This window comes from Grammomys surdaster, unplaced genomic scaffold (genome assembly GCF_004785775.1).
Source record: "Grammomys surdaster isolate TR1022 unplaced genomic scaffold, NIH_TR_1.0 98, whole genome shotgun sequence".
NCBI classification, from domain to species: domain Eukaryota; kingdom Metazoa; phylum Chordata; class Mammalia; order Rodentia; family Muridae; genus Grammomys; species Grammomys surdaster.
This window is the reverse complement of record NW_021604577.1, coordinates 13512477-13539706: the sequence shown is the minus strand read 5'-3', so window position 1 is coordinate 13539706 and position 27230 is coordinate 13512477. Positions and strand designations below refer to the sequence as shown.

General features: G+C 39.6%; 1 protein-coding gene and 1 pseudogene across 1 annotated transcript in view; both read left to right on the top strand.

The window, feature by feature from the left end:
- Srp54 (signal recognition particle 54) overlaps window positions 1-26967 on the top strand; it is a 35332-nt gene extending 8365 nt beyond the window's left edge. The window contains exons 2-16 of the mRNA XM_028782851.1: window positions 1557-1666; window positions 2613-2704; window positions 3738-3822; window positions 7941-8045; window positions 9119-9185; window positions 9267-9324; window positions 10861-11011; window positions 12517-12665; window positions 12980-13080; window positions 13615-13701; window positions 16788-16861; window positions 17148-17256; window positions 20140-20310; window positions 22791-22886; window positions 24792-26967. Of these exons, the coding sequence (XP_028638684.1) occupies window positions 1589-1666; window positions 2613-2704; window positions 3738-3822; window positions 7941-8045; window positions 9119-9185; window positions 9267-9324; window positions 10861-11011; window positions 12517-12665; window positions 12980-13080; window positions 13615-13701; window positions 16788-16861; window positions 17148-17256; window positions 20140-20310; window positions 22791-22886; window positions 24792-24883 (1515 nt within the window). The 5' untranslated portion in view covers window positions 1557-1588 and the 3' untranslated portion in view covers window positions 24884-26967. The remainder of the gene's footprint in view (window positions 1-1556; window positions 1667-2612; window positions 2705-3737; window positions 3823-7940; window positions 8046-9118; window positions 9186-9266; window positions 9325-10860; window positions 11012-12516; window positions 12666-12979; window positions 13081-13614; window positions 13702-16787; window positions 16862-17147; window positions 17257-20139; window positions 20311-22790; window positions 22887-24791) is intronic.
- On the top strand, window positions 6414-6832 carry LOC114634216 (annotated as a pseudogene).
- Window positions 26968-27230: the final 263 nt, after the last annotated feature.

Sequence of the window (27230 nt, the reverse complement as noted above, 5' to 3'; positions counted from 1 at the left end):
CCCCCCCCCTTTCTCGTAGTTAGGCAAGAAGAATTGTATTTTGGTGTTTATTCTGCTGTTCTTTCATGTACCTTGTCTTTCCAGCTAGTAACTGAAGCATGCTGAGGACCGGCAGTCATTCGTTACTTTCCGTTGCGTTCTGCTGTTCTTACATGTAGTAGTCTCTCTGTGTACTTTTATAAAGCTACACCTTAAGATTTGTTTTCATTCTAGACTCCCATGTAATTCAGGCTGGCCTCCAAATCTTTACTCCTGTTCCTCCTGCTCTCTGCTTTCAAGTGCTAGGACTTCAGAAGTGTACCACCATGCCTGGCTCAAGGGAAAGGAGTTTTAAAGTTACTGTATTTTGGAGTTGAGAAATCAGTAAATCATTTTAGAATGGGAAGAAAAATGGTTTCCTTGGTGGTTAAAAGAATAAAATGGGGGCTGGAGAGATGGCTCAGTGGTTAAGAGCACTGACTGCACTTCCAGAGGTCCTGAGTTCAAATCCCAGCAACCACATGGTGGCTCACAACCATCTGTAATGAGATCTGATGCCCTCTTCTGGTGTGTCTGAAGACAGCTACAGTGTATTCATATATATATAATAAATAAATAAATCTTTAAAAAAAAAGAAGAATAAAATGAAGTAATATGATTCATTTTTCATTTGTTTGTTTTGAGACATGGTCTCATGTAGCCTTGATTGGCCTGGAGCTGTCAATGTAGATCAGACTGGCCTCCAACTCATAGTGAATCCCAAGTGCTGGGATTAAAGGTATGTGCTGCCATGGCCAGCCTTAGATGTGATGGTTTTTATGTGGAGTGGTTTAGTGGGTGACTGTCATGTAGTTAGTGGCTCAGCAATTGATTTATTCTGTGCTACAACGTTAAGTGATTTATGAATTAAGGTAAGTTTTTCTTTCCTTTTTCTTTTCTACTTAAGAGTCAGATTGAGAATAGCATGGAGTTCTGTAATGTGGGAGCTAAGCCCCACGTCTGTGGAGTCGAGTTCTCTTTCTCTTTGTCTTCACAAGTGGACACGATGCCCCTTTCAGATACTCATACCCATGAGCATGTGCAGAAGAGAGAACAAAATTAACTTAAGACCATAGTTTCATTTCCTCAACAGATACTATTGGACATTTAAATCTGATGATTTATGTTAAGATTCTCTAATTAGAAATGTAAATGGAAGGTGTCATAACCAAATTTGTCTTTTGGACAGGAATGTATTAAAGTTGCAGGTTGAGGCGCTAGAAGCTGAAATTACAGTGTTCAAATACTGGAATACTTTAATTGAATTTAAATATTCTTTTTCTTTTTCTTTCTTTCTTTTTTTTTTTTTGTTGGTTGTTTGTTTTTTCGAGACAGGCAGAGAAACCCTGTGCAGCCCTGGCTGTCCTGGAACTCACTCTGTAGACCAGGCTGTCCTCAAACTCAGAAATCTGCCTGCCTCTGCCTCCCAAGTGGTGGGATTAAAGTCGTGCGCCACCACCGCCTGGCAAATATTCTTTTTCTTCACTTAAGGAGTTCATGAGAAATGGTTTTCACTTATATTTTCTTTTCCTTTCTAGAGTTCTCATAAGTACATCTTAAAACCTTCAAGATGGTTCTAGCAGATCTTGGAAGAAAAATAACATCAGCATTACGCTCATTGAGCAATGCCACCATTATCAATGAAGAGGTATGAAACTATAGCGTGAGATGCCTGTGCTGGTGCATTGTTACTAGGATTAGAGAACTGGGCTAAATGTGTCTCTTTAGACTTGTGGTTTAATTTGATGTAGATTTAGTACTGTAAATACACAATATCAGTAAGGAGTGCTTTGCATTGAAAAATCCACTGTGTCATTTCACCTTTTAAATTTTTTTTAATTTTTAAGTGTGTGTGTGTGTGTGTGTGTCTATCTGTCTGTCTGTGTGTCTGTCTGTGTCTGTGTGAGGTTATGTTCGCAACAATGCTAGTGCCCATGGAAGCCAGAAGAGGTTGGGTCATTGGAGCTGAGTTACAGGGGACTGTAAGTTGACCAAGTTCTAGGAATCAAACCCAGGTATCTGGAGGAGCAGCAAGTGCTCTTACCCACTGACCCATCTCCCCTTCCGTTATTTCACCGTACTAGTCAGAGCTTTTGAAAAATCCCCAAAACCTACCTTTAGTTTTTTGGTTTTTTTTTTTCTTAAAGCCAAAACAGTGTAGCTTTTGAATACTTGAATCTGAAAATATAGTATGCTGTTCTGTCTCAACATAGATCTAAAACTTCATGGTCCTTCTTTCTCCTTTGTTAGACATGTGCTTATCTGTTTGTTTGGTTTTTTTCTGTACCTTTCATTTAGCATTCTTTATATAAAAGATTAGTATATTAGCCTAGTGTGGTGGCATGAACTATAGGAATAATTAATACTTGGTTATTAATACCTGTATAAAACTAAATGCCATGCCTTATTTTGACAGAATGACTGGGATTTAATATTTTATTTCCAAGGGTAATTGGAAAAAATCTTTTCTCACCTCCAATAGAGTGGCATTGCTATATTGTTACTAAGCTGCTGTAGTACATGAAACCTGATCAGCCATTGTTTTTATGTTGCTAAGGAAACACTGAGCATATTTCAATGTTATTTATTTTCAGGTATTAAATGCTATGCTGAAAGAAGTGTGTACAGCATTATTGGAAGCCGATGTTAATATTAAACTAGTGAAGCAACTAAGAGAAAATGTTAAGTAAGTTGAATTAACTGTGTATAAACAAGGCAAATGAAGCTCACTTTACTGCAACAGAGATGGTGTCTAGCAAAGTTTCCTTTATTATAAGATACTTCTAGGCAGCACTGGAAAGTTGAATTCATGTGTCAGAAAACTCCCTGTGAAACAAGGTCTGGTGGCTTATGCCTGGGAGGCTGAGGCAAGAGGTGTATCATGAGTTCAAGACCAGCCTTTGTTATACAGTGAGTTTCAGGTTAGCCTCGGCTAAAAGATTTAAATGTTGAAAAGGGAGAGAGAAAGATGGAAGGACTATGTATTTCCATAATTATGCTTCCATGAACAAACCAAGGACGGCTTCTTTTCATTGTAGATTTTTCTTTTATCTTACTTGTTCATTTGGGTGAATATTTATTATTATTTATTATAGTTAAATGTGATATGATTTTAATGTAAAAGCTTTTCAGCAATTCAGTTTCTTCCTGAAGTTGTGGTAAGATTACATGAGTCAGCCTTCTTCATGATTGAAGAGTCCTATTCTCTCTTGTTCTGCATTTTGGTTTCTCTGTCCATGTTTGAAGGTGTCCTGTGTGGACTTTGTTACAGTAGTCCTTGAAAGGCATGGACAGGGCACTGGGAACTATGCAGGCACCTATAATAATGTCTGGAATCCAAACTATCTTTCCTTCTCCTACAGTGATAGTCTGGGAGAAGATACGGAACTACCAGCACTTAAACAGTTAGAGCTAGAAAGTCACTGTGATTCTCTGGGTATAAAATTTTCAAGCTGAAGAAAAATAAAATTAGTATTTTGTAGTTATATCCAGAGAAACTGGTATTTATGCAGTGAATTGTAAGCCTTCAAAAACTACTCAGAGCTTTGCATCTAGTCTTTTATAGTACAATTCTTTGTGGTATAATCTTATAAACCTATAACGATTATTTGAATGCTAATTAATATAAATAATTGCATACTCTTACATGCTGTGGGATAGAAGTACTTTGATTATCTTAACTGACTTTCGTTTGTGTCCCAATTGTCACCATTGTAAAGGTCTGCAATTGATCTTGAAGAGATGGCATCTGGTCTGAACAAAAGAAAAATGATTCAGCATGCTGTATTTAAAGAACTTGTAAAGGTAAAAGTGTATCAAGATTATGAGTCCATCAACCCAGTGCTTTTGAGTACTTTCTGATGTATTTTATGGACACCTTGTCTGTATTGAAATATAAATTTGAGCTGTCAAGATGCTTCTCTGGCAAAGGTGTCTGCTGCTAAAACTAATAACCTGAACTCGATCCTAGAATCTGTGGTGGAAGGAGAGAACTGATCCTGTAGCAGTTCCCTGACTTTGACATGTGTGTCTTAGGACATGAGCACAGACAGATATACGTACACACACACACACGCACACACATACACAAAGTTAGGAAATAAATGAAAGGGCTAGTAACTCTGAAAGTGGCCTATTTAAAAAAAAAAAAAATTTATGTGTGGGCCTGGGGAGATGGCTGTGCAGTTAAGAGCACTTGTTGCTCTTGTAGGGGACCTGGGTTCAATTCCTAGCATCTACATGGTGATTCACAACCATCTGTAACTCTAGTTCCAGAGGACCTGATGCCCTCTTCTGATCACCACAGGTACCATATGGTACATACATACATGTAGGCAAAACACATGAAATGAATAATATAAAAAAACAAATAACAAAACCCCTAAAAATTGAAAAAATATTTTTGTGAATATGTGCATGTGATTTCTGGTGCCTGTAGATGTCACAGACTCTGGATGTCCCTGGATCTGGAGTCACAGGTAGTTGGTAGCTACCTGATGTAGGTGCTGGAAACTAAATTTAGGTCTATTATAAGAATTATCACCGCTCTGGAACTTCATTGGGAAGCATTTGCTGAGTAACTACTGTATTCCAGGCAGTATGCCAGGTACTGTGGACAGCCGAGGACTGGTCCTTACCTCAGAAAAGCTGACAGTCTAGAGCAATGATAGTATACAAGGCAAAGTCACAACTGCTTTCATAGTCATAGGGAAGCATCATTTACTCTGCTGTGTCCTGCTGGGGATTGAACCTAGACCTCACCCATAACAATCATATGCTCTGTCACTGAACTGTAGCTCTGGCTTGTCTTCTTTACCTGTTTACTGTGCTGGTATTTACACAGCCTGACAGCCTGCTAGCATGAGTCATGAATACCAGCTGACTGTGGTGGCACATACCCTTAATCCTGTTACTTCCTTCTAGATTTTTCTATGTTCACCTTCATTCTCTATACCTCATGGCATAAAATATATGTTCAGATGGCTTATTTTTACATATCTTAAATATTTTTAAGAATAATTTTAAACCTATCTTCTTTTCATCCTGTACTCTGAAACAGGAAGACAAAGGCAGCCAAGCTAATAACAAGGCACTGTCTGAAAAAATAAGCAAAAAGACACTAAATTATATTATTAGTGACTAGGAACTTTACCAGCAAACACTTAAAATGCCAGCTTTCACTTAAATCCATGATCAAACAAACAGATGTTATCAATTATATTAAATTGTGACAGTTGACTATGTGTATAGCTTTTTAAGGTTCTGTGGATGAAATGGAAATATAAAGTTCTGTGTGTGCTATACTCAAGTTTCTTCATCCTTTTGGGAGGTCATCTCTGTGACATCAGTTGCAAGCTGAAGTGTCTGCTGTTGCATAGAGTAGTACTCTTTTATATAAGTGGGCAGTAAGCATATACTCTCGTTATTTCTGGCCTGGACTTAACTCGGCAGAATTCTTTTCCAAAATGAAGTGAACCTGTCACTTTAAGGAAAATAACTGACAATATTGTAGCTGGTGAAAAAAATTAAAGATAAAATTTTATGTGAAATATATGAATGAGGCGACCCTAGTTTGAATGTCCAACACTACACAAAACAAGTAGAAGTTGCATCTTTAATGAATTTGATAGAATCCTGATGTTATTTTTCTGACAAAATTAGTACTAACATTAAGTCAGGAGTTTTAATGATTAATGAAATGACGAATAACGTGAAACTTGCATAATGTAGTAAGCCAGTGTGTAAGCGGCTAGACGGATGGTGGTTTAGAGTCATGCACTAGGATAGAATCTACGCTAAGTATAAGGTAGAGGCACAGTCTCAGTACAGCAGACTAAGGCTTATATGGTTTCAGATGGCACATTACAGCTAACCCATACAAATGAGTGTGTTTATAAAGGATTTTTCATACAAAAAGGTTGGAAACATTTGGAAGAGTAGGAAGAAGAGAGGATAGATTTATGAAGTGTTCAGTGATAACAGCTGAGTTGCCATGAGTATATAGAATGGAGGTGAATGTAGGGCAGCCTTTCTATCCTGAAAAGATACAGCAGGAAGGGAAGTGGACTTATTTTAAGACAGATTTTGCCTATTTTAGAAGTTTTCCAAAGTTATGTCCATGTTTGGAAAAGGGACAAGAAGGTGCGTTCTGGTTTGTTTTCCCCTTCTCTTTACCAGTCTTCCCCTGAAACTCATGTAGTGGATCATGTATAATACCTTGACGATAATTGACTAGGCTGAGTTTACCAGACTTCCTCATAAGGGTTTTGCATATGCTGAACCACACTCTCTCTTTTGCTACTCTTGAGCTCTGCTTTTGAAATACAAAGATAGGGCTTCCGGAAGTTGCTTTCTGAGGCGGCCTTCCTACTCGTGTGGTCTTTGTGACTTCCACCATGGCATACCGCAGCCAGGGCCAGAAGGTGCAGAAGGTGATGGTGCAGCCCATCAACCGTATCTTCAGATACTTGCAAAATAGATCTCAAATTCAGGTGTGGCTGTGTGAACAAGTGAACAAGCGGATAGAGGGTTGTATTAGTGACTTTGGTGAGTACATGAACCTCGTATTAGATGGTGCAGAAGAGATTCATTCTAAAACAAAGTCAAGAAGACAACTGGGTCGGATCATGCTAAAAGGAGATAATCTTACTCTGCTCCAGAGTGTTTCCAACTAGCAATGGTCAAGCATGGGAGAAGTCGAGAAGGCAGGTCAGTGTTTTTAAAGGTGTCTTCTGCTAGAAGCAACATTTACTCAACTTGTTTTACTTGCACATTATCATTGGGGGACAATAAATGGTGTGAGATTGTTTTTGTTCCAGAAAAAAAAAAAGTACAAAGATAGTAAATGAATGGACATAGTTATGTTCCACTAAAGGTTTATTTATACCAGGTGTGGCAGTTCACCCCTGTAATCCTAGCAGGGAAAGCTGCTCAGATGCTGCCTCAGGAGTTCTAGCATAGCCTGGGCTACATAGTGAGTTCCAAACCAACCTAGAGACATCTGTTTAATCATCATCATCATCATCATCATCCATCAAAAAATCACGTGTGAATAATTATCTCAGACTCTAAATGGGGTCAAAATTAAGCTTTCGAGCACCCTTTAGAATGCTTTATACTTGACAAACATGGTAGTGTATGTCTATAATCCCAGATCTTCAAGGGTTTTTTGTTTTGTTTTTTGTTTTGTTTTGTTTGTTTTTTTGACTTATTATATGAGAAAAGAAATATAAAATATCTCATTATATAGATTGCTGCTGAAATGATAACGTTTGAGTGATATAAGTGTAAATAGGCTAAATAAAATAGTTTAGGTAGATTTAACTTTATATATTATGAAAAATTTTTTAAATTACATTTGTTTATTTTGCATGTGTTGGGGGGGCGGCTGGCAAGTATGTACTGTGTTTAACAACTTGAGGGAGTTGGCTGTGTCTCTCTATCATGTGGCTTCAGGGGGTTGAACTTAGGTTGGCAAGTCTGGTAATCACCTTTTGTTAGGAAAGGCCTGAGTATGGCATCAACTCTGCAATATTTTATAAAACTCTTAAATTTCTTTTTTTTTTAAAGATTTGTTTATTTTATATATATGAGTGCACTGTAGCTGTCCTCAGACACACCAGAAGAGGGCATCAGATCCTATTTCAGATGGTTGTGAGCCACCATGTGGTTGCTGGGAACTGAACTCAGGACCTCCGAAAGGGCAGTCAGTGCTCTTAACCACTGAGCCATCTCACCAGCCCAAAAACTTAAATTTCACTCTGCACAAAAGGGACTGTTGGAGTTGCCTCAGAATGTTGGGATTATGGTGGCTTCAAGGAGATGGAGACATGCTTAGCTTGACACTTATAAATCAAAGTCATAGGGAGAGGGATGTGTGAATGCCACGTGTTAACCTGATATTTTTTCTTTCTTGTGTATAGCTTGTAGACCCTGGAGTTAAAGCCTGGACACCAACTAAGGGAAAGCAAAATGTGATCATGTTTGTTGGATTGCAAGGGAGTGGTAAAACAACAACGTGTTCAAAGGTAAATACTCTTTAAAATGTCATATGGAAGATGTATTTGTATAAATAGTTTAATTTTAAAGCCAAGCTATAGATTGTTGTTTTACAGTTTTGTTACTTAGTGTATCTTGTCTGCTTTTGTAATTTTTTATAGGAAGAAACAGAATCCTATAATGTTTTATGACATTTGTTAGAACGTTAGACTTCTTCACAAGGTGTGGTGACATGTGATTGTAGTTCCAGCCACTTGTGGAGGTCGAGAGGTCAGGCATTGAAGGAATCCTCAGCTCCGTGTGAGTGTGAGGTCAGCCGTAGCTGTAGGAGACCATCTCAGAAAAACCAAACCCAAACCAAAACCAAAAAAAAAAAAAACCTCAATGAAAAGCAATGTTAGTTCTGGTTTCTTTTGAAATAGAAAAGGCAATTCCTGTCCTTAAAAGAGTAAGTATGGTCATATATGGTGGAGGAAGAGGCTGATGGGCCGTATGTGTTGAAGCCAGCCTGTCTTGTAGTTACTTCCAGCCCAGGCAGGGCTGCATAGTTTAAAAAAAAAAAAAAAAAAAGTAAGGTATGTGTGTGCAGTAGGGCTCTTGTGTACGCAATGATTTTTTTTTTTAATTGAAGAAAAAACAGGAAATTTACTTTGTTTCAGCATAAAATTCTTCTTTGAATGTCCCACTGTATATAATTATGGCCTTTTATCTTACATATTCTTATTTTGATTTTCTTGATCATTTTATTGTACTTTTTTCTATAATTGGGTTCCCCAACTTAGTTGCTAGATTTTTTTTTCTTTCCCCTACAAACAAGCTTTAGTCATGATATAGTTTAAAGGGCAGAGGTATGGTTATTTTTAAAGGATGGTATTAATTATTTTAGCCTTAACATTGCATTTTTAACAGTGATTATTGTTGCTTTTTCATCTTACAGTCATTGAATGACAATTTAAACTGTTAAGAGATTTTGCTGTGCCTTAATATTTTATATTACACTCAAGAAGTTCTACTTTACTCCGTAAATAAGATTAAACAATGAAGTTGTATATAAAATGATTATTATGTTTTCTGATACTTATTTTGAATCTTCCTTTCCCAGTTAGCATATTATTACCAAAGGAAAGGTTGGAAGACCTGTTTGATATGTGCAGATACATTCAGAGCAGGTAGTGTGTTGAAATTTAAAATCTTGTTTCCTGTAATTTCTGTTATCATATTTGAGGCTTCACTACCTCTTTCTCTTTCAGGAGCCTTTGACCAGCTAAAGCAGAATGCCACTAAAGCAAGAATTCCGTTCTATGGAAGGTAGGCTGCTGTCTGCTTTGGTTTTGTGAGACTCAGTCTCAGTTTTAGTCTAGTCCGACCTGGAAAACTTAAGTAGACCAGGCTAGCCTTGGGTTTGTGATTGTTTTGTTTCAGTGTTCTGAGTGCTGTGATCATAAGATGTGTGCCACCATACATGGATTCCTTTTTTGTTTTAAGACATTGGAAGCATGCCTCATGCTAGGCAATATAAAGTATGTAGTACAAAAATAAATAAATAAATAAATAAATAAATAAATAAATAAATATGTAAGTAGTGGCCTGACAACCTGAGTTTGACCATAGAAACATGGTAGAAGGGAGAACCAACTTCAGAAAGTTGCCCTTTGACCTCCACACATGTACTGTGGCACCTCAGTGTGTGGGTATGCCTACTCATGTGTGCATGTGTATGCACATACGAGCACACACACACACACACACACCCCTACAAATAAGTATATCTTTAAGACACTATAAATGAAGCACATACTGGCATATCTAATTAGCACTTTTAGTGCTGTTTTAGTATCATCTACTGTACATATGTTTCTAGGAAGATAGGCTACTTTAGATTAAAATGGTGATTTGACAGCTGTCTTAGTGTTACTATTGCTACAGCGAAACACCATGACCAGAAGCTACTTTGGGAGGAGAGATTTACTTGGCTTATGCTTCCACACCATAGGTCATCATTGAAGGAAATTGGGGCAGGACCTCCAACAGGACAGGAACCTGGAGGCAGAAGCTGATGTGCAGGCCAGGTTACTGGCTTCCTCCACATGGTTCTTCTGTTTTTTCTAATTAAGGTCCCTTACTGTTACATAACTCTAGCTTGTGTCAAGTTGACATAAAACTAGCCAGCACAGGTTTGTACCTTGAGTCCTACTGTAATGGTTATATAGATTGTATACATTTGTCAAAACTCATCAAAGGAGACTGGCCGTGTAGCTTATGGATAGAGTACTTGCCTAGGATATACAAGGTCCTGAGTTAAACATTAATACCAAGTTCCACGAAAACAAAGCAAAAGACGAAGCACCTCCTCCCTTCAAAAGAACACTCATTAAAATGAGTACAGGGGGCTGGAGAGACGGCTCAGCAGTTAGGAGCACTGGCTGCTCTTCCAGAGGTCCTGAGTTCAATTCCCAGCAGCCACATGGTGGCTCACAGCCATCCGTAATGAGCTCTGGCGCCCTCTTGTGGTGTGTATGAAGAGAGCAACAGTGTACTTACAAATATAAAATAAAATAATTCTTTTTTAAAAAGTTGACTATAGTGGGGACTAGTGAGCTGGCTCAGCAGGTAGAGTCACTTGTCACCAACACTGGCAACTTGGGTAGGAAAAGTTTAGTGGTATCTTATAATGCCGAAGAAATGGACTTCTGTATTTATTACTTAGTAATGTCTTCTAAATTGAAACTGTAATATTTTCAGTTTTTCAGAATAGATTAAAAGTAAACTGACAGTTTCCAAGTAAATAATATTTGAATGGTTTCCCATCGTAGTGTCGTTAAATCATTTGTTCATCTTAAATAGCTATACTGAAATGGATCCTGTCATCATTGCTTCTGAAGGAGTGGAGAAATTCAAAAATGAAAATTTTGAAATTATTATTGTTGATACAAGTGGCCGTCACAAACAAGAAGACTCTTTGTTTGAAGAAATGCTTCAAGTTTCTAATGCTATAGTAAGTCGCTTTCCATGGAACATCATTTTAAGAACTTCAATTTAACTATAAAACCTGATTGAGTTTATGAATATAAATTACTCCTTACCTGTAAGACAGCTACTATCACTGAGTGATAAAGGACTTACTGTTATCAACATAGAAAAAATAATAATGAAAAATTAAGAATTAGCCATAAGTATTTGTTGGGTTTTTTCTTGTTACTTAAACTCAGTTGAAACAATAATTTTAAAGATTTTTCAAAATGAAGCATTAGTATTGTCATTTAGTGTTTCCTCTAAAGCTCTTAAAAGATGGGGCTAGGGGTAGTGGCACATGCCTTTTATCCTAGTACTTGGGAAACACAGGTGGATCTCTGTGAGTTCAAGGCCATCCTGTTCTATGTTATTCTACCTTTTAGGCCAGCCAAGGCTACATAGTGAGACCCGTGTGGTGTTCATTGTCCTGTTGTGAAAGACACGACATGACCAAGGCAACTCTTAGGAAAGAAAACATTTAGTAGGTCTTGCTTACAGTTTGAGAGGTTTAGTCCATTATCATCATGGTGGCACACAGACAGACATTGTACTGGAGACGTAGCTAAGAGTTCCACAGCCACATCTGTAAGCAACAGGAGAGAGAGAGAGCCACTGGGCCTAGCTTGGGCTTTTGAAACCCCAAAGCCAACCCCCATGACACACTTCCTCCAGCAAGGCTATACCTACTTCAAAAGGGCCACACCTAATCCTTCTCAAGTAGCACCATTCCCTGATGACGAGGCATTCAAATATAGGAGGCTCTGGGGACCATTTTTATTAAAACAACCACACCCAGTCTCAACAAAACAAAAGTAAAATTATGATGGAAATTATGTAGCAGTAAGAAGCAGCTTAACACCTGTTGCATACCTTATTCTTTAGTTTGTGATTTGTGCTAGTTAGTGTTGTGTTAGTGCTACTGTTATTTGACAAATGTTTTTGGTCAAATAACAACAGGTTTTTTTTTTTTTTTTGGTTTTTCGAGACAGGGTTTCTCTGTGTAGCCCTGGCTGTCCTAGAACTCACTCTGTAGACCAGGCTGGCCTCGAACTCAGAAATCCGCCTGCCTCTGCCTCCCAAGTGCTGGGATTAAAGGTGTGAGCCACCACCACCCGGCTTTTTTTTTTTTTTTGAGACGGGGTTTCTCTTTGTAGTCTTGGCTGTTCTGGAACTGGTTCTCTTTAGACTGTGCTGGCCTCAGCCTCAAACTCAGAGATCTGCCTGTCTCTATCTCCCAAGTGCTAAGATTAAAGGTACAACCTTTCTCCTTCATTTAGGTCTCAGCTCAAAATAATTTCCAAAGAGGTTACCATAGTTTCTTCTCTGTATCATGAGCACAAAGTTTTCCCTATTTCTCTCTTTGTCAAGACCTATATGCCACTTAATTTATGGTGCTGACTCAATATTTATAATAAGCGTTCTATACATGCTCATGGTGACCTTTTTATAACACCAGCAAAAACATGTCTTTTTATTTACCCTTTCTAGCAACCTGATAACATTGTTTATGTGATGGATGCATCCATTGGACAGGCTTGTGAGGCCCAGGCAAAGGCCTTCAAGGATAAAGTCGATGTAGCTTCAGTGATAGTGACAAAACTTGACGGCCATGCAAAAGGAGGTGGTGCCCTCAGTGCGTGAGTATCAGCTGAGCTGTCACTGTGTGGCTGTTGCTAATCCCTTTACCCTGTAAATCATTTGTTTTATGCCTTGGGATCATGTGTGTATGTTTATATTTTTTTACGAGTTTCTTACTCTGTTTTTAAAAACATTATAGTAATGGAACCGATAGAATCCATAAAAGAGACTTAAGTACAAAAAGAATTTTGGAGCCCATTTGGTATAGGTCTATCTAGTGAAAAGAAACTTTAATTTTATATATTTTGTCTATTATCTTTAAAAAATGTGTTTTCTTTTTGAGGTTATTTTTTATTTTATTTTTTCTTTGTAGAGTTGCTGCCACAAAAAGTCCAATTATTTTCATTGGTACAGGGGAACATATAGATGACTTTGAACCTTTCAAAACACAACCTTTCATCAGCAAACTTCTTGGTAAGTATAATATGGAACAGTCTCTGAGACAGTATGGAACTTAGAACAAATTAGGGCTTAGTCCTGTGCTTACTATCTCAAAAAGGTAATTTCCTTTTGTGACTTACCATTCTAACTTGATCTTACTTTAAGTGCTGGGATCAACCCCAGGGCCTTGCCGTGCTGCTGAGCTGCACCCCCGGCCCTCTATTTGTGTGGAAACATGAGATATGAGATGCAGAGCTTCTGAGAGGAGTTTGAGCACACAATACAGAAAGTGTAGTTGTAGTAATAGAGGTTGTAGTGATAGTAACACCTCTCTGTCATCCTAAAGTGGTATCGTTAGGCAGCACGGAATTAGGAGGTCAGCTTGGGCTGTCTTCCCTGATTTGTGACTTTGCTGCGATGTAACCTTCTTAGCTTCAGTTCTTTTCACATAGAATACAGTAAGAGTAATTAACCAACCTTGCAAGACGATTCCCTGTGTCTGTGTTTCTAATGATGTAAAGGCGAGCATGTTGTGATCTGTTCACTTTTCTCTTTGGTGTCTTTCAGGAATGGGTGACATTGAAGGACTGATTGATAAAGTCAATGAGTTGAAGTTGGATGATAACGAGGCCCTTATAGAAAAGCTGAAGCACGGTATATTTGTAGCAAAGAGGCATTTGATCTCAATTGTTTTGGTTTTTTGCTTTGTTTTGCTTTCTTCCTTTTTTCATGGTGCTGAGGAGGGAACCAGGGCTTAGCACAAGCTAGGCAAGTGCTTTACTGCTAGTCTACCTCTCAACCCATGGATTTTTGAGATCATGTCATACTGTATAGTTAGGCTGGTCTTGGACTTTTGATCTTCCTGCTTCTACTTGGGTTATAGGCATGCACTATCATACTTTCCGTTGATTCTTTTTTTTTTTTTTTTTTTTGCTTCTTTAAATATGTATATATATATATATAAGCCAGGCAGTAGTGGCACATGCCTTTAATCCCAGCACTTGGGAGGCAGAGGCAGGTGGATCTCTTTGAGTTCAAGGCTAGCCTGGTCAACAGAGTGAGTTCCAGGACAGCCAGGGCTGTAACACCGAGAAACCCTATGTAGCAAGAGAACAAGACTGGGAATGGCATGGGCTTTTGAAACCTGGAAGCCCATTCCAGTGACAGTTTTCCAACAAGGCCTTAACGGCCCTCCAACTGGGAACTAAATTTTCAAATATGTGAGCCTGTGAGGATCATTGCCATTCAAATCACCTCATCCAGACTTTCCTTCATCCAGACTTTCCTTGAACTTGGGACCTTCGCCTCAGCCTCTGGAATGATGGAGCTATGGGTGTACGCCACTACTCCGCCTGACTGACTCCATCCATCTGAAATCCTCCAGCACCTTCCTGCAGCTCTTAAAGTGCGCGTAGATGATCCCACTCTGTAGACTAGCTCCCATACGGTTTTGAGACTGTATACGGTTTTGAGACTGCTATATTTAGCCTTCTGAAGCAGCCTGCTGAACTTTGAGTTTCTCACATCTTGATGTCTCCTAACGTGTCCTGCCTGATGCCTGAAGCCTGTGGCATTCATCACAGTCACGTGATACTCACCTTCCTTCGTGAAGGTGACGTTAGGGTTCCTTCCTCACTGTGTTCTTCATCTTTCGTCTTCACAGCACCTTGCTCAGTATCTGACACACAGGTCAGATACAGATTCAGTGGCTGAATTTATCCTTCATTGCCTGATTTATCTGCCTTCTGTCATTCTTTGTTGATTTTTGTTTTTCTTTTGAGAATAGAGTTTTGGAGCTTGCTATGTAGACTAGGCTGGGCTCATATCCCCCTGCCTCTGCCTCAGGAGTTCTGGGATTAAAGACTGCATCATGCCAGGCCCTTTCTGTGTACTGAACATAGTCTGTCTCCTCTCTGACTTCTGACTCCTTAGATATTTGCAGCATTTTTGGTTTTATTCCTAATATTCTGCTTGTTTTGAGGTCAACAGGCTCTACTTACTTTCCAAATAGAATTACTGTTCCAGTGTTCTCCAGTTAACAGTTGACAGTGTTACATGATTTTCTACTTTCAAAGTTTTCACTTGATTCTATTGCATGGACTTTCTGTTCAGTGATCACTTAGTTTGTTTTACAAAAAAAATTTCACCTGTGTATGCACATGAGTGTGTGTATACTTACACATGTCAAGTCATGCATATGTATGGAGTTCAGAAGATAACTTGCAGGACTCTTTTCTCCAGTTTTATGTGGATTCTATGGATCAAACTCATTAGGTTTGGTGGCAAACACCTATACCACTGAGCCATCTAGCTGGTCCAGCTTCTTTATGAATGGCCAAGTGGATGCTAGGATCTAAACAGTGATCCTGATAGCAGAACTGCAAGCACTGTTAACCACTGAAACAGCTCTCCAGCCCCGGCTATTTTCAAAATTCTATAGTGTGTCCATTTCCCCCCAGTCAGTTCACTTCACACAGCATGACTTCTCCCTTACTTTATTATGACTGCTATTCTCAGTATATGTGTGTGAGATGTGTGTGAGTGAGCACGCTGCGGTAAGTGTACACAGATCAACTGAAATCAGTTGTCTCCTTGTGAGGTGTGTGTGAGTGAGCACGCTGTGGTAAGTGTACACAGATCAACTGAAATCAGTTGTCTCCTTGTGAGGTGTGTGTGAGTGAGCATGCTGCGGTAAGTGTACACAGATCAACTGAAATCAGTTGTCTCCTTGTGAGATGTGTGTGAGTGAGCACGCTGTGGTAAGTGTACACAGATCAACTGAAATCAGTTGTCTCCTTGTGAGATGTGTGTGAGTGAGCATGCTGTGGTAAGTGTACACAGATCAACTGAAATCAGTTGTCTCCTTGTGAGGTGTGTGTGAGTGAGCACGCTGTGGTAAGTGTACACAGATCAACTGAAATCAGTTGTCTCCTTGTACCTTTTTATGGTTTCTAGTGATTAAACTCAGGCCAACAGGTGACATGGCAAGTACCTTTATCCACTGACCAACCCACATGATTTGTTTTTGTTTTTGAGACAAAAATCTTTCTTTCTAGCCCTGAATGGCTAGTCTTGGACTCTCCTCTTCTCAGCCCCCTGCTTTTAGCAGTTACAGGTGTGAGCCACTACCCATCAGCGTAATGTTTTTATAATCATCAGTGAAGTTATATGTAACTAATTTTTTTCATGTGAGGACTTTTTATATAGCCCTGGCTGTCTTGAAGCTCCCTATGCTGACCTGATTGTCCTAAAACTCATAGGGTCCAGCTGCATCTGCTGGGATTAAAGGCATGTGTCATCACTCCCGGCATTATTTGACTTTTGTGTCTTCCTCGGTTTGGTTTTCTGACCATGGAGAGCTAAGCTGTTAAGACACTGCAGATCTTATAAATCATTTTTGCCATTTTATATTTTTGCCTGAAAAGCATAGGAATTTTACATGTTCTATATTCTCTTTAGCTTTCGCTATGTCCAAGCCTTTTAAATGAATCCATTTTAGTAGGTGTAGTTTGTCTGTCTTGTTTCTGAGTTTCTGTGTGTTTGTATATGTTTATCTAATGTGCTAGAGTGTAGGCTTCTCTGTGGTACAATCTGACCATGTGCCTACTACTCCTTATAGCATCCATCCTGCCCTCCACACAGTGACTGTGCAGGAAATGTTTGTTGATTGCATAGTATGTATGCTTCAAGATGAATTCATGTTTGCTACTATGTCTGAATTTTTTTGTATTGCATTTCAGGTCAGTTTACATTGCGAGACATGTATGAACAGTTTCAGAATATTATGAAAATGGGCCCATTCAGTCAGATCTTGGTTAGTTACCTTTAAATGTTTCTTAAATTTCTTTATACCAATTTCGTAAAATAGTGGAGTTTTGTTATGACATTTTCATGAGTTTATATGATTGTACTGTGTTTTGTTTTTTCATTGTAATATCTATTGTATATCTAATATTTCATTGTAATATCTAAGAACAGATATACTTACGTTAATCATTGGGTAAAATGGATCTTTTAAGAATTAGTTTCAAAGTTAATATTTAAATATTGACATTTTGAGCAATAATAAATCATTGGTGCTATGTATAAATCTGTTTTAGGGGATGATTCCTGGTTTTGGCACAGATTTTATGAGCAAAGGAAATGAGCAGGAGTCAATGGCCAGGCTGAAGAAGCTGATGACGATCATGGACAGTATGAATGATCAGGGTAAGAAGGGACAGCTCCACTGAGGGGCAGGATTCTCACCTGAGTATCAGCAAGTTCTGACTGTCATTATTCTCTTGTTGGCAAGATGGAAGAAACTTAGTCCACAAGATTACTTTTAGATAGTTGTAGCCTAACTTGTAAGCTCTGGCGTAAAGGGTTGTGATCACTGAGCTGACTCGTCATTGAGAGAAATGTGAAGTATAAAGCTTCTTTAAATGAGTTCTGAAGAAAGAGTTGTATGTTTTCATCACGTGGATACAAATAAAGGGGGGAAGTGTCAGTCAATTGTGAGAGAATCCTGGGCTTGAATTAAATGTTGGCGAGGTGTGATGGTGTACTCCTTTAATCTAGGCATTTGAGAGAGGCAGAAGAGGATGAATTTGAGGCCAGCCTGGCCTACATAGCAAGTTCTGGACTAGTCAGAGATATGTAATGAGATCCTGTCTCAAAAATAATTAGGGGCTAGAAGGATGGCTTGGCAGTTAAGAGCACTGGCTTCTCTTTCATAGGTCCTATGTTCAATTCCCAGCACCCACATGGTGGCTCACAACCATCTTTGACTGTAGTAGTCCCATGGAATCCAATATCCGCTTCTGGTATGCAAATATACATAAACACATTTATAAATAAACAAGCAAACCCTGGTCTTCTGGGAAATGAGCCAGTGCTTTTAATCACAGAGCTACTCCCCCACGCAGATTTTATTATATTGAGACAGGTTTCTCTGTGTATTCCTAGCTGTCCTAGAAACTGGTTTTGTAGACCAGGCTGGCCTCGCTCGAACGCAGGAATTTGCCTGCCTCTGCCTTCCAAGTGCTGGGATTAAAGTTATACATCTCTCACTGCCCGGCTTCCCCACCACCACCCTGATTAAAGCCACACATACCCCACCCTGACCCCAGTTTGAGAGCTTACTTAGATCCGTATTGACGTGGGGTAGAGGGACTTGTTATGTGTGTGTGGAGGTCAGAGGATGCCTTTAGGAGGTTGGTTTGCTCCTCCCATGTGAATTTCAGGGCTTGGTAACAAGCACCTTTATCTGCTAAGGCATCTGGACTGCTTATGGAGGGATGCTTGGGACGCTGGAATAGACATACCACAATAGGCTTACAATCCTGTCACCCAAGAGGCCAGCCTGAGATAGAATGAGAAAGGGACTGAGGTATTCTCTGTTATGTCTGCATTTTTGTTTTGTTTATTTTGCTTTGTTTTATTTGTTTGGGTTGTTTCTTTGTTTTTGAGACAGTCACACTATAGAATTTTTCTTTTTCCCATTTCTTTTTTGTCTTTTTTGAGACAAGGTTTACTGTGTAGCCTTCACTGGCCTGGAACTTGTTATCCTTTTGCCTCAACTTCCTGAATGTGTGTGCTACCTACTGTGTATAATAGATATCGTAACGAAGTCCACCTCATTCCTTACATTGCATACAAGTAAGGGCAGAACTCCACCTTATATTCCAAATGATCAAAAAGCTGAAGGGGACTCTGGAGTGTACTACAAAAGGATTACAGTATTACCAGGAGTAACTTCTCCATTATAGGAAACCCAAAAATGTCTCCATTAATTATACATAGGGTGTCTGTCTTCTACTTGCTTCTGAGGTCTAAATGTGTGAAGTAGAAGTTACCAGCTATTTAGGGTAGGATGAAGGCAAGTGCTTATGTTCTGTTTTTGAGCTATGTTATGTTCTTGTCATATATGGAGGACATAGAAAGAATAGACATGTAAAATACAGGATGACAGACATAGAGTTTCAGAAGTCCTCAGATATTTTTTCTTTCAAAGCCAGGTCTTACTATGTAGCTCTATCTAGCCTGGAAGTTGCTATGTAGTCCAAACTGGCTTCAAATTTGCTGCGATCCTCTTACCTCATGAATCCTGGGATTAAAGATCTGTGCTACCACACCTGTTGTTCTCAGAATGTTCTGTTTAAATTGTAGATAAACTGTACACATGTTTATGTTTGCTTTGTTTCTTTTATTCTAATGCTATAAATATTTAAAAATATTTTTTACTTTAAAATTTTAAAGTAGAGGCAAACATAACAAACACTAACATTTATTAAATCTGTTTTGTGGTTTGACCATTTGTATTTATTTTGTTCTATATATATGTTATAATGTACAGAGAAATGAAATTTTATCTGTGTAAAATGAAAAAAGCTGTGGAAATGGCTCATGGAGTGAGAATATTTGCTATGAAGCGAGAGGTCTGAATTTCAGATCCCCAGAATCCTAGGCATGGCTGCATTCCTCTAACACTTCTGCTGAGTTATGGAGATAGGCAGCGCCTAGGAGCTTGACAGCCAGTCAGCCTGCCCAAAACACCAAGCTTCGTGCTCACTGAGAGATCCTAGGCCAACAGATAAATTTGGAGAATACACACATGTATGTCACACACGCACACACTCACACACACACACACACACTACACTCATAACTGAGAGTTGGTGATATAGCTCATTTGTTAGCATGCTTGCCTAGCATACAGGAATTTCTGTTATAACTCAATAAACAGGGTCTAGTATCAAACACCTGTAATCCCAGCCCTCAAGAAACAGAAGCAGGAGGCTCAGAAGTTCAGCATCATCCTTAACTACATAGAGATTTTGAGTCTAGCTAGGGATATATGAGACCCTGTATCTAAACCATAAAAATAAATTAAAAAGGCATCTGTAAGCGCCCCAGAAGTTTCATATTGCCCATTTGAATTTCCTTTGTGAGTCACTTCTTCCTTGTTCAGTCCCAAGTTTTGTCTCAAGTTTGGCTTTATTCCCATTTTCTAATAAATACACTTCCATTTTTAGGACAGAAGCAGAGTACTTGGCTACTGTGATAATGAAGATAATTTTATGTGATGAAATTATTTGTCTTTGTCTGCAGAACTGGACAGTACAGATGGTGCCAAGGTTTTCAGTAAGCAACCAGGCAGAATCCAAAGAGTTGCCCGGGGATCAGGTGTGTCAACAAGAGATGTTCAAGAACTTCTGACCCAGTATACCAAGTTTGCACAGATGGTCAAAAAGATGGGAGGTATCAAAGGCCTTTTCAAAGGTGAGTGGGGAAACACTATCACCTAACAGAACAAAGTTCAGAAACAAAATATTAAAGCTGAGTAGTCCCATACTGGAAAAGTTACTGCTCAGTTTCCTGTTGTAGTGGTTGGGGCTTAGCTCTGTGGTAGGGCCTGTCTGGGTCCCTGGGTTCTGTCCCACAATTTATCATGTGGTACATGGTTTCTCTCTGCAGAATCAAGAGTGTAGACATTAATATTGAAAAACTATCTTTATCAACATACAAACCAGAGTATTTAAAGAACATTACAGTATAAAAAAAAAAACTGAACTCTCTTTTCCTCAGAGAATTCCACAAATCCTGTTGAAGACAACAGTTGATATAACTACTGATTATTTTTCCATATTGCCAAACATTCCTCAGATATATCAGTTAACTAGGTTGGGTATCCCATGTTTGTATTCCCAGAATTCTTGAGACAAGAGAAGCAGCAGGAGTGTTGCCAGCCTGATCACCTAGTGACTGCTAGTCCAGCCTGATCACCTAGTGACTGCTAGTCCAGCCTGATCACCTAGTGACTGCTAGTCCAGCCTGATCACCTAGTGACTGCTAGTCCAGCCTGATCACCTAGTGACTGCTACTCCAGCCTGATCAACTAGTGACTGCTAGTCCAGCCAGGGCTACACACCTAGAACCTGTGTCAAAACAGCACCAGCCAAAATAAGAATTGTATATTTTACACACATGCGCTCTGTTTAACCACTGACTCCTACTCTTCCGGTTGTGTATCTTTGTGCCTCTTGTTAGATCCTTAAGTTGACTTGTCTGCTTTTATGTCAGGGTCAGTTTCTAGGCAATTCCATGGAGTCGGTTATGTCCTCTTTGATAGAGGTATAGTAGACACTAAGTATATTTTTGTTGGTTGTTTTTCAAGACAGGGTTTTTCTGTGTTGTATAGCCTGTGTAGCCCTGGCTGTCCTGGAACTCACAGAGATCTGCCTGCCGGCTTTCCCAGGGCTGGGATTAAAAGCGTGCGCCACCAAAGTACCTTTTCTAATGTAGCTTCTAGTTTAATGGTCACATATTTTTTTTAAAGCACATTTCCAGTTCTAATGTTTTAATTTTTTTCTTTGTACGTCTACCAAGTTGAATTTCCACTGTGGGTCACTTCTTCCCTGGTCAGTCACTCAGGTCATTCTCCCTGTGGCTCTGTCATAACATCTTAACAGACTTGCTTTTCACTTATCATCCCAAGTGTTTCATTTGACTTTATTTCTATTTTCTAATCAATTTCTATTTTTAGGGCTGGAGGTATAAGTGAAAGGTAGAGTGCTCGGCTGCATGTGGGGCTCTGAGATGCTTTGATCCCTAGGCCTCGATTTTCCCTCCAAAGTTACCATTTTCAAGTAGGCACAGTGCCTATAATCCCAGCATTCAGGAGGCAGGAGGATATTTTCAAATTCAAAACCAATTAGGACTACATAGTAATGATTGGCTACAAGGCTCTGCATCTGCTCTCATCAGGGGCTGAATAAAGTCTTTCTGATAGTGATTATGCATTTAACTTTTTTTTTTTTTTTTTTTTGGTTTTTTCGAGACAGGGCTTCTCTGTATAGCCTTGGCTGTCCTGGAACTCACTCTGTAGACCAGGCTGGCCTCGAACTCAGAAATCCACCTGCCTCTGCCTCCCAAGTGCTGGGACTAAAGGCATGCACCACCACCTCCCGGCTGACTATTATTTTTTAGTGAAGTGACTTTTGGCGAACAGACACTATATAGATAGTCATTTTAAGCACCACTTGATCAGTGAAGGTCTTATGTCTCCCTCATCATTTGAGGTAATCGATACTTCTTTTCTGAATGGTCAGGGGTACACCCAGGGCAACCCAGGAGCACCATATACCCATGTGGTCCCATTTGGTCTTTTGGAGTTCTCTAAGCACACCACACATGCAGACACCAAGCCGCTGTCTTACTGTGTCATTTGGTACTTCCCATATGGTGGTCCTCACAGCTTTCCTACCTCGCCATGGGCCCTAGTATGGGCTGCCTAGTGTTGCTGGTTGTTGTACTATAGTGTACCACTGTGCTCTCAGGGTGAGAAGGGAAGGAAGGTCTCTCTCTACCTCAGATTTCTGTTAAGCAGTTGCTGTTGCGCATATTGGTAACCACTCAGTCCAGTTTTGCTTATAGTGGTTTATCACATTTATAACTAAAAATATCAGGGGGAAATCACAGCTATAAGAATACTTCTAGAGGAGAGTGGTGGCTCGTGCCTTTTATCCCATTACTCAGTAAACAGAAGCAGGGGGATTTCTGTCCAGTCTGGCTTCTATAGTGAGTTCCAGGCCAGCCAGGGCTAATGCAGTAACAACAATGAAAAGCCCTTCAAATGATCCTTTATAGAGAGTTTCTTGTGGTTTTTCTTAAAAAAAAAAAAGAAAAAGTAATTGAGAAAAAGATTAGAACTGTGCATGATAATCTATGCCACACCTTATACTAATTAAATGTTTTATCAGGTGGTGATATGTCTAAGAATGTGAGTCAGTCACAGATGGCAAAATTAAATCAACAGATGGCCAAGATGATGGATCCACGGGTTCTTCATCACATGGGTAAGTGTAAAATTCTTGGTCAGTTGTAGTATACAGTTAAATATGCAAGGGTTGTAGTTTAATGGTAAGTCTTCTGTAGTGACACATAAAAACCTGTTTAAAGACAAGTGGCTGAAGGGAGGTGACCATCTGCATCCCAGCTGACTATTGAATCATTCTAGATAGGAGATGGTTTTTGAACAGTATGAAAAACCTTTGAGTGTGTGTGTGTGTGTGTGTGTGTGTGTGTGTGTGTGTGTCTGGTGTATATGGTTCGAGTGTGTGTGTTCATGCTACATTGCTCTTGTGGCGATCAAAGAACAAACTCCAGCGTCCTCTACCTTGGAGAAGCAGTGTCTCTCACTTTCGCTGCTGCACTATGTAGTTCAGGCTAGCTGGCTCACAAGCCTTTATCTTGCTGAGTGTTGCGGTTACAGATTCATATGCTACAGAGAGCTTTCTACATGGGTTCTGGGAGTTACATTTGGGTCATTAGGCTTGAGTGCCCAACACTTGTACTCACTGAGTCACCTCCGTAGTTTATAAATTAGCTGAGGTTTTATTTTGTCCTCTGCTGCCAGCTCTATGGTGTGTCTATGTCTCTGTGTGGTATATGCATGTGTATGCTAGTATAAGTACATGTAGACCTGACATTGGCATCAAGTGTCTTTCTCTGTTGCCCTCCACTTTTAAAAGAGATAGTGTCTAACTGAACTGACTTGTGCTTACTATCTCAGCGAGGCTCCTGGCTGGTCACCAGTGTGCCCAGGATCCACAAGCCTCTTGGTTCTCCTCCCCACCTCCCAGGTGGGGTTGTAGAAGCACTGGCCACCGCCATCCCAGCTTCTCTGCAGCACTCAAGCGCTCTACAAGGAGCCGTCTGCCAAACCCATTTGTTTTCCTAGTTTTAAAAACTTATTTAACTACCTGGGGATTTGAGACAGGGTCTCACTATGTAGCCCTAAATTCCAGTGCCCACCCTGGAAGTTGGTATAAAGGCCAGCTTGATCCTCCTGCCTTTGCCTCCAAAGTGCTGGGATTAAAGGTTCTGCCACTGTGTCCAGCCCATACAGGTGTGATTTGGGGGCAAGCTGTTTCATCATCTTTGCTTTGAGATGGGATGTAAGATAGTCCAGGCTAGCTGGACATTGTTATTGTATCTGAGTTTGATCTGGAGTTTCTGACTTCCCAGCTCAATCTCCCAGGCTTTGGGGGTCACGGGTCGTGACTGCTGGGGACTGAATCCAGAGCCTCGTGCCTCCTGGGCAGTTGAGCTACATCTCAGCACGAGTCATCTTTCCTTAGTGCTTCTTCCACTGACCTTTTCCCCATTTTAGATTTGGGTGTCTTTATTTATAGGATTTTTGAAATCACACAAAATTTTGTACTCTAATTCCATTTTTACTGTGTTATCTTTGAAATGTCCTTAAAACTTTCTAAGCTTCCCTTTGGAAGGTTTGTAGGTAGTGTTCATCAATAGATTGTGACAAGTGACTAATCTAGTTACTGTATGTGAAACACGTCACGTAGTAAGTGCTCAGCAAAAGGTCAGCTCTTTCTGTGAGTTCTTTGAAGCACAGCCTGCCCTGCACCGACCAGTCTTTATAAAACTAATTCTAGTTACAAGAAGACTCGGTCTTGACAGAAAAGATGTTCTGTTTGGACTTGTTGATTGTAGACAGGAACTATTCCAAGATCTTTGTTTCCCTTTATTTCTCATAGTAACTTCATGAAGCACATTTTTCATATCCTTAGATAAAAATAAAGTGAATAATATACATTTTAATTTTGTATAATCTTAAAAGCTACTGACTTAATTGCTGAGTACTTTAGAAGTTAAAGTACTTACGCAAAAGTTGTAACCAAAAGTTGTAACCGCTCAGAGTCTGCTGGGTCCTGACCTGTTTTCCTCCCATCTCCCTCTAGGTGGCATGGCCGGCCTCCAGTCAATGATGCGGCAGTTCCAGCAGGGTGCTGCTGGCAATATGAAAGGCATGATGGGATTCAATAACATGTGAAGAAGCCGGCGCAGTAGAAACCGATGGACGTGGCTGATTATGTTATCTAATGAGACCTCACAGTTCTCTCCCTCTTGCAAACGGGGAAGAAGGATTTCTTGCCTATCTTGTCTTCATTCTTCTGTCCCACCCTTTCCTCGTCTCCCTTCCCTCTGATGTTTGGGAGGAGCGCCTGGTTTTTGTGGAAGTCATCATTTCTGCTTTAAATCTATTAGTTTCCAACGTCACAACACTTCTTAGTTAAACAAATCATGATGTAAAATTTTAGTACTTAAAGGTTTTAATTGTCTCAAAGGCCAAGCGTTACATTTATAAACAGTTGCGATCAGTAAATTACATGATATTGAAGAAAAGTGCTACAAAATAAACTTCAAGTAATAAGTTAAAGGGTTCGTTAACTTTCTTTATGGTTTGATGGGTCAGAGTACCACCCAGAAAATAGACAGAAAGCCAGCAGGTACATGTAAAGGGAGATATATGGTAGAATAATTTAATCATGAGTATTAGAAAATGTTATTTATTTTGGAATAAAATAACTTTTATTACAAGAAACTTTAGTTTTGCCATTTAAAATTGAAATCAAGAATTTGGTTACAGTTCATAATGTATGATGTTTTGTATCAAACTTAAATTTTTTACATGTTTTGGAGTCTCGTGGTCCTTGATTGTTTTTAAAGCCATTTTTATGTTTCTTACATACTATTGAAAAATGATATGTTTTGATAATAGATAATACATAAATTTGCTAATGGAAAGTAATATTAAATTATTAGGCTTACAGTATTACATATTAAAAATAATAAGGCCATGGCAACATTGGTTGGGTTATTGATAACTACTGCTGCGCATGTCTGTCCTGGGATCTCAGATAAGTAAGCTTCAACTCCAGCCAAGGAATGGATGTGTTAGCACTTGTGCCATAGCACGTGTGTGGAGGGCAGAGGAGAACCCATTGTTCTTTCTTTTCTTTCTGTTTTGTTTCTTTGAGTCATGGTCTCACTATAGCTCTGGTTATCCTTGAAACTCACTATGTAGACCAGGCTGGCTTCAAACTCACAGAGCTTTGCCTTCCTCTGCTTCCTTCCTCTGCTGGGATTAAAAGCACAAGTGACCATGTTGGGTTTCAGAGGACAACTTGAAGAAGCCAGTTCTCATTTCACCACGTGGGTCCAGGGATTAAACTCAGCTCAGTCCCACTTGGTACCAAGTGCCTTTACCCATAGAGCCATGTCATTGGCCACAATTCTGAGAGAGAGAGAGAGAGAGAGAGAGAGAGAGAGAGAGAGAGAGAGAGAGAGAGAGAGAGAGAGAGATAGAGATAGATCTGTGTGTGTATGTGTGGTTTTGAGTGCATTCTTCTACATGCTAGGGTGCACATTGTTGGAAGTCAAGACCACCTCAGGGGCTAGTCCTTGCCTTCTACGTTGTTTAAACAGGGTCTCTTGCTGACTTTCCATATAGCCAGGCTAGCTGGCCTTCAAGCTCTTGAGATCCTCTTTGTTTTTGCCTCCCATCTTGTTCTAGAAGTACTGGGACTACAGTGCTACCATGTCTACCTTTTGTTGGTTTGGGGAGAAAGGCTCAGGCTGGTCTGGAACTCATGACAAGTCTACTGCTTCAGCCTCCTAAATGCAGGAGTTATAGGAGATTTACCATTCTTAGAAAAGCATTCTCATAAAGAATGCAGTTCAGCTGAGCATGGTAGCACTTAGCAGTTCCACTATTTAAATAGAGGCTGAGGTAGGAAGATCATGAGTTGGAGGCCAGCCTAGGTTATGTAGACCCTGTCTCAAAAAACAAAAATGGAACAAGAGTGTATCTGGTTTTGTGGTTTGCTAAGGGACCGATATTTTAGCTAAGAATTGTAGAGGACTAAGATTTTTTTCTAGTGGGCAGTGTACGTATCCATGGAAAAATTCCATATTTTGTGTTCTACAAAAGTGGCATGGCAAGGTATAGCTATAGAAATCTGAAACTAGAGGAAATGGTAATTAAACTGCACACTACCATTTCTGGGTATGTGTGTTCGTGATTTCTGTTTTCTGGATATTTTATTCTGACTAAATAAAGGTGAATGAGATGAACCTTTGGACATAGCATCCTGAATGCTTTCTGCATGGGTTTTGATATTTTCATCAAAACTGTGGAATGAATTAGTAGTTGATAGTCCTGCAAGGCTGGATGGCCCAGCTGGTCTTCTATATATTGCTGGAATCCCAAGTAAGTAGGCTTCAGTGCCAGTGAGAGTAGATGTGTCAGCAAGGTGAAGGACGAGCAGGCAAGGAGCAAAAGCTTCCTTCTGTGTTCTTATCTACACTTCTACCAGAAGGTATAGTCCATTTTAAAG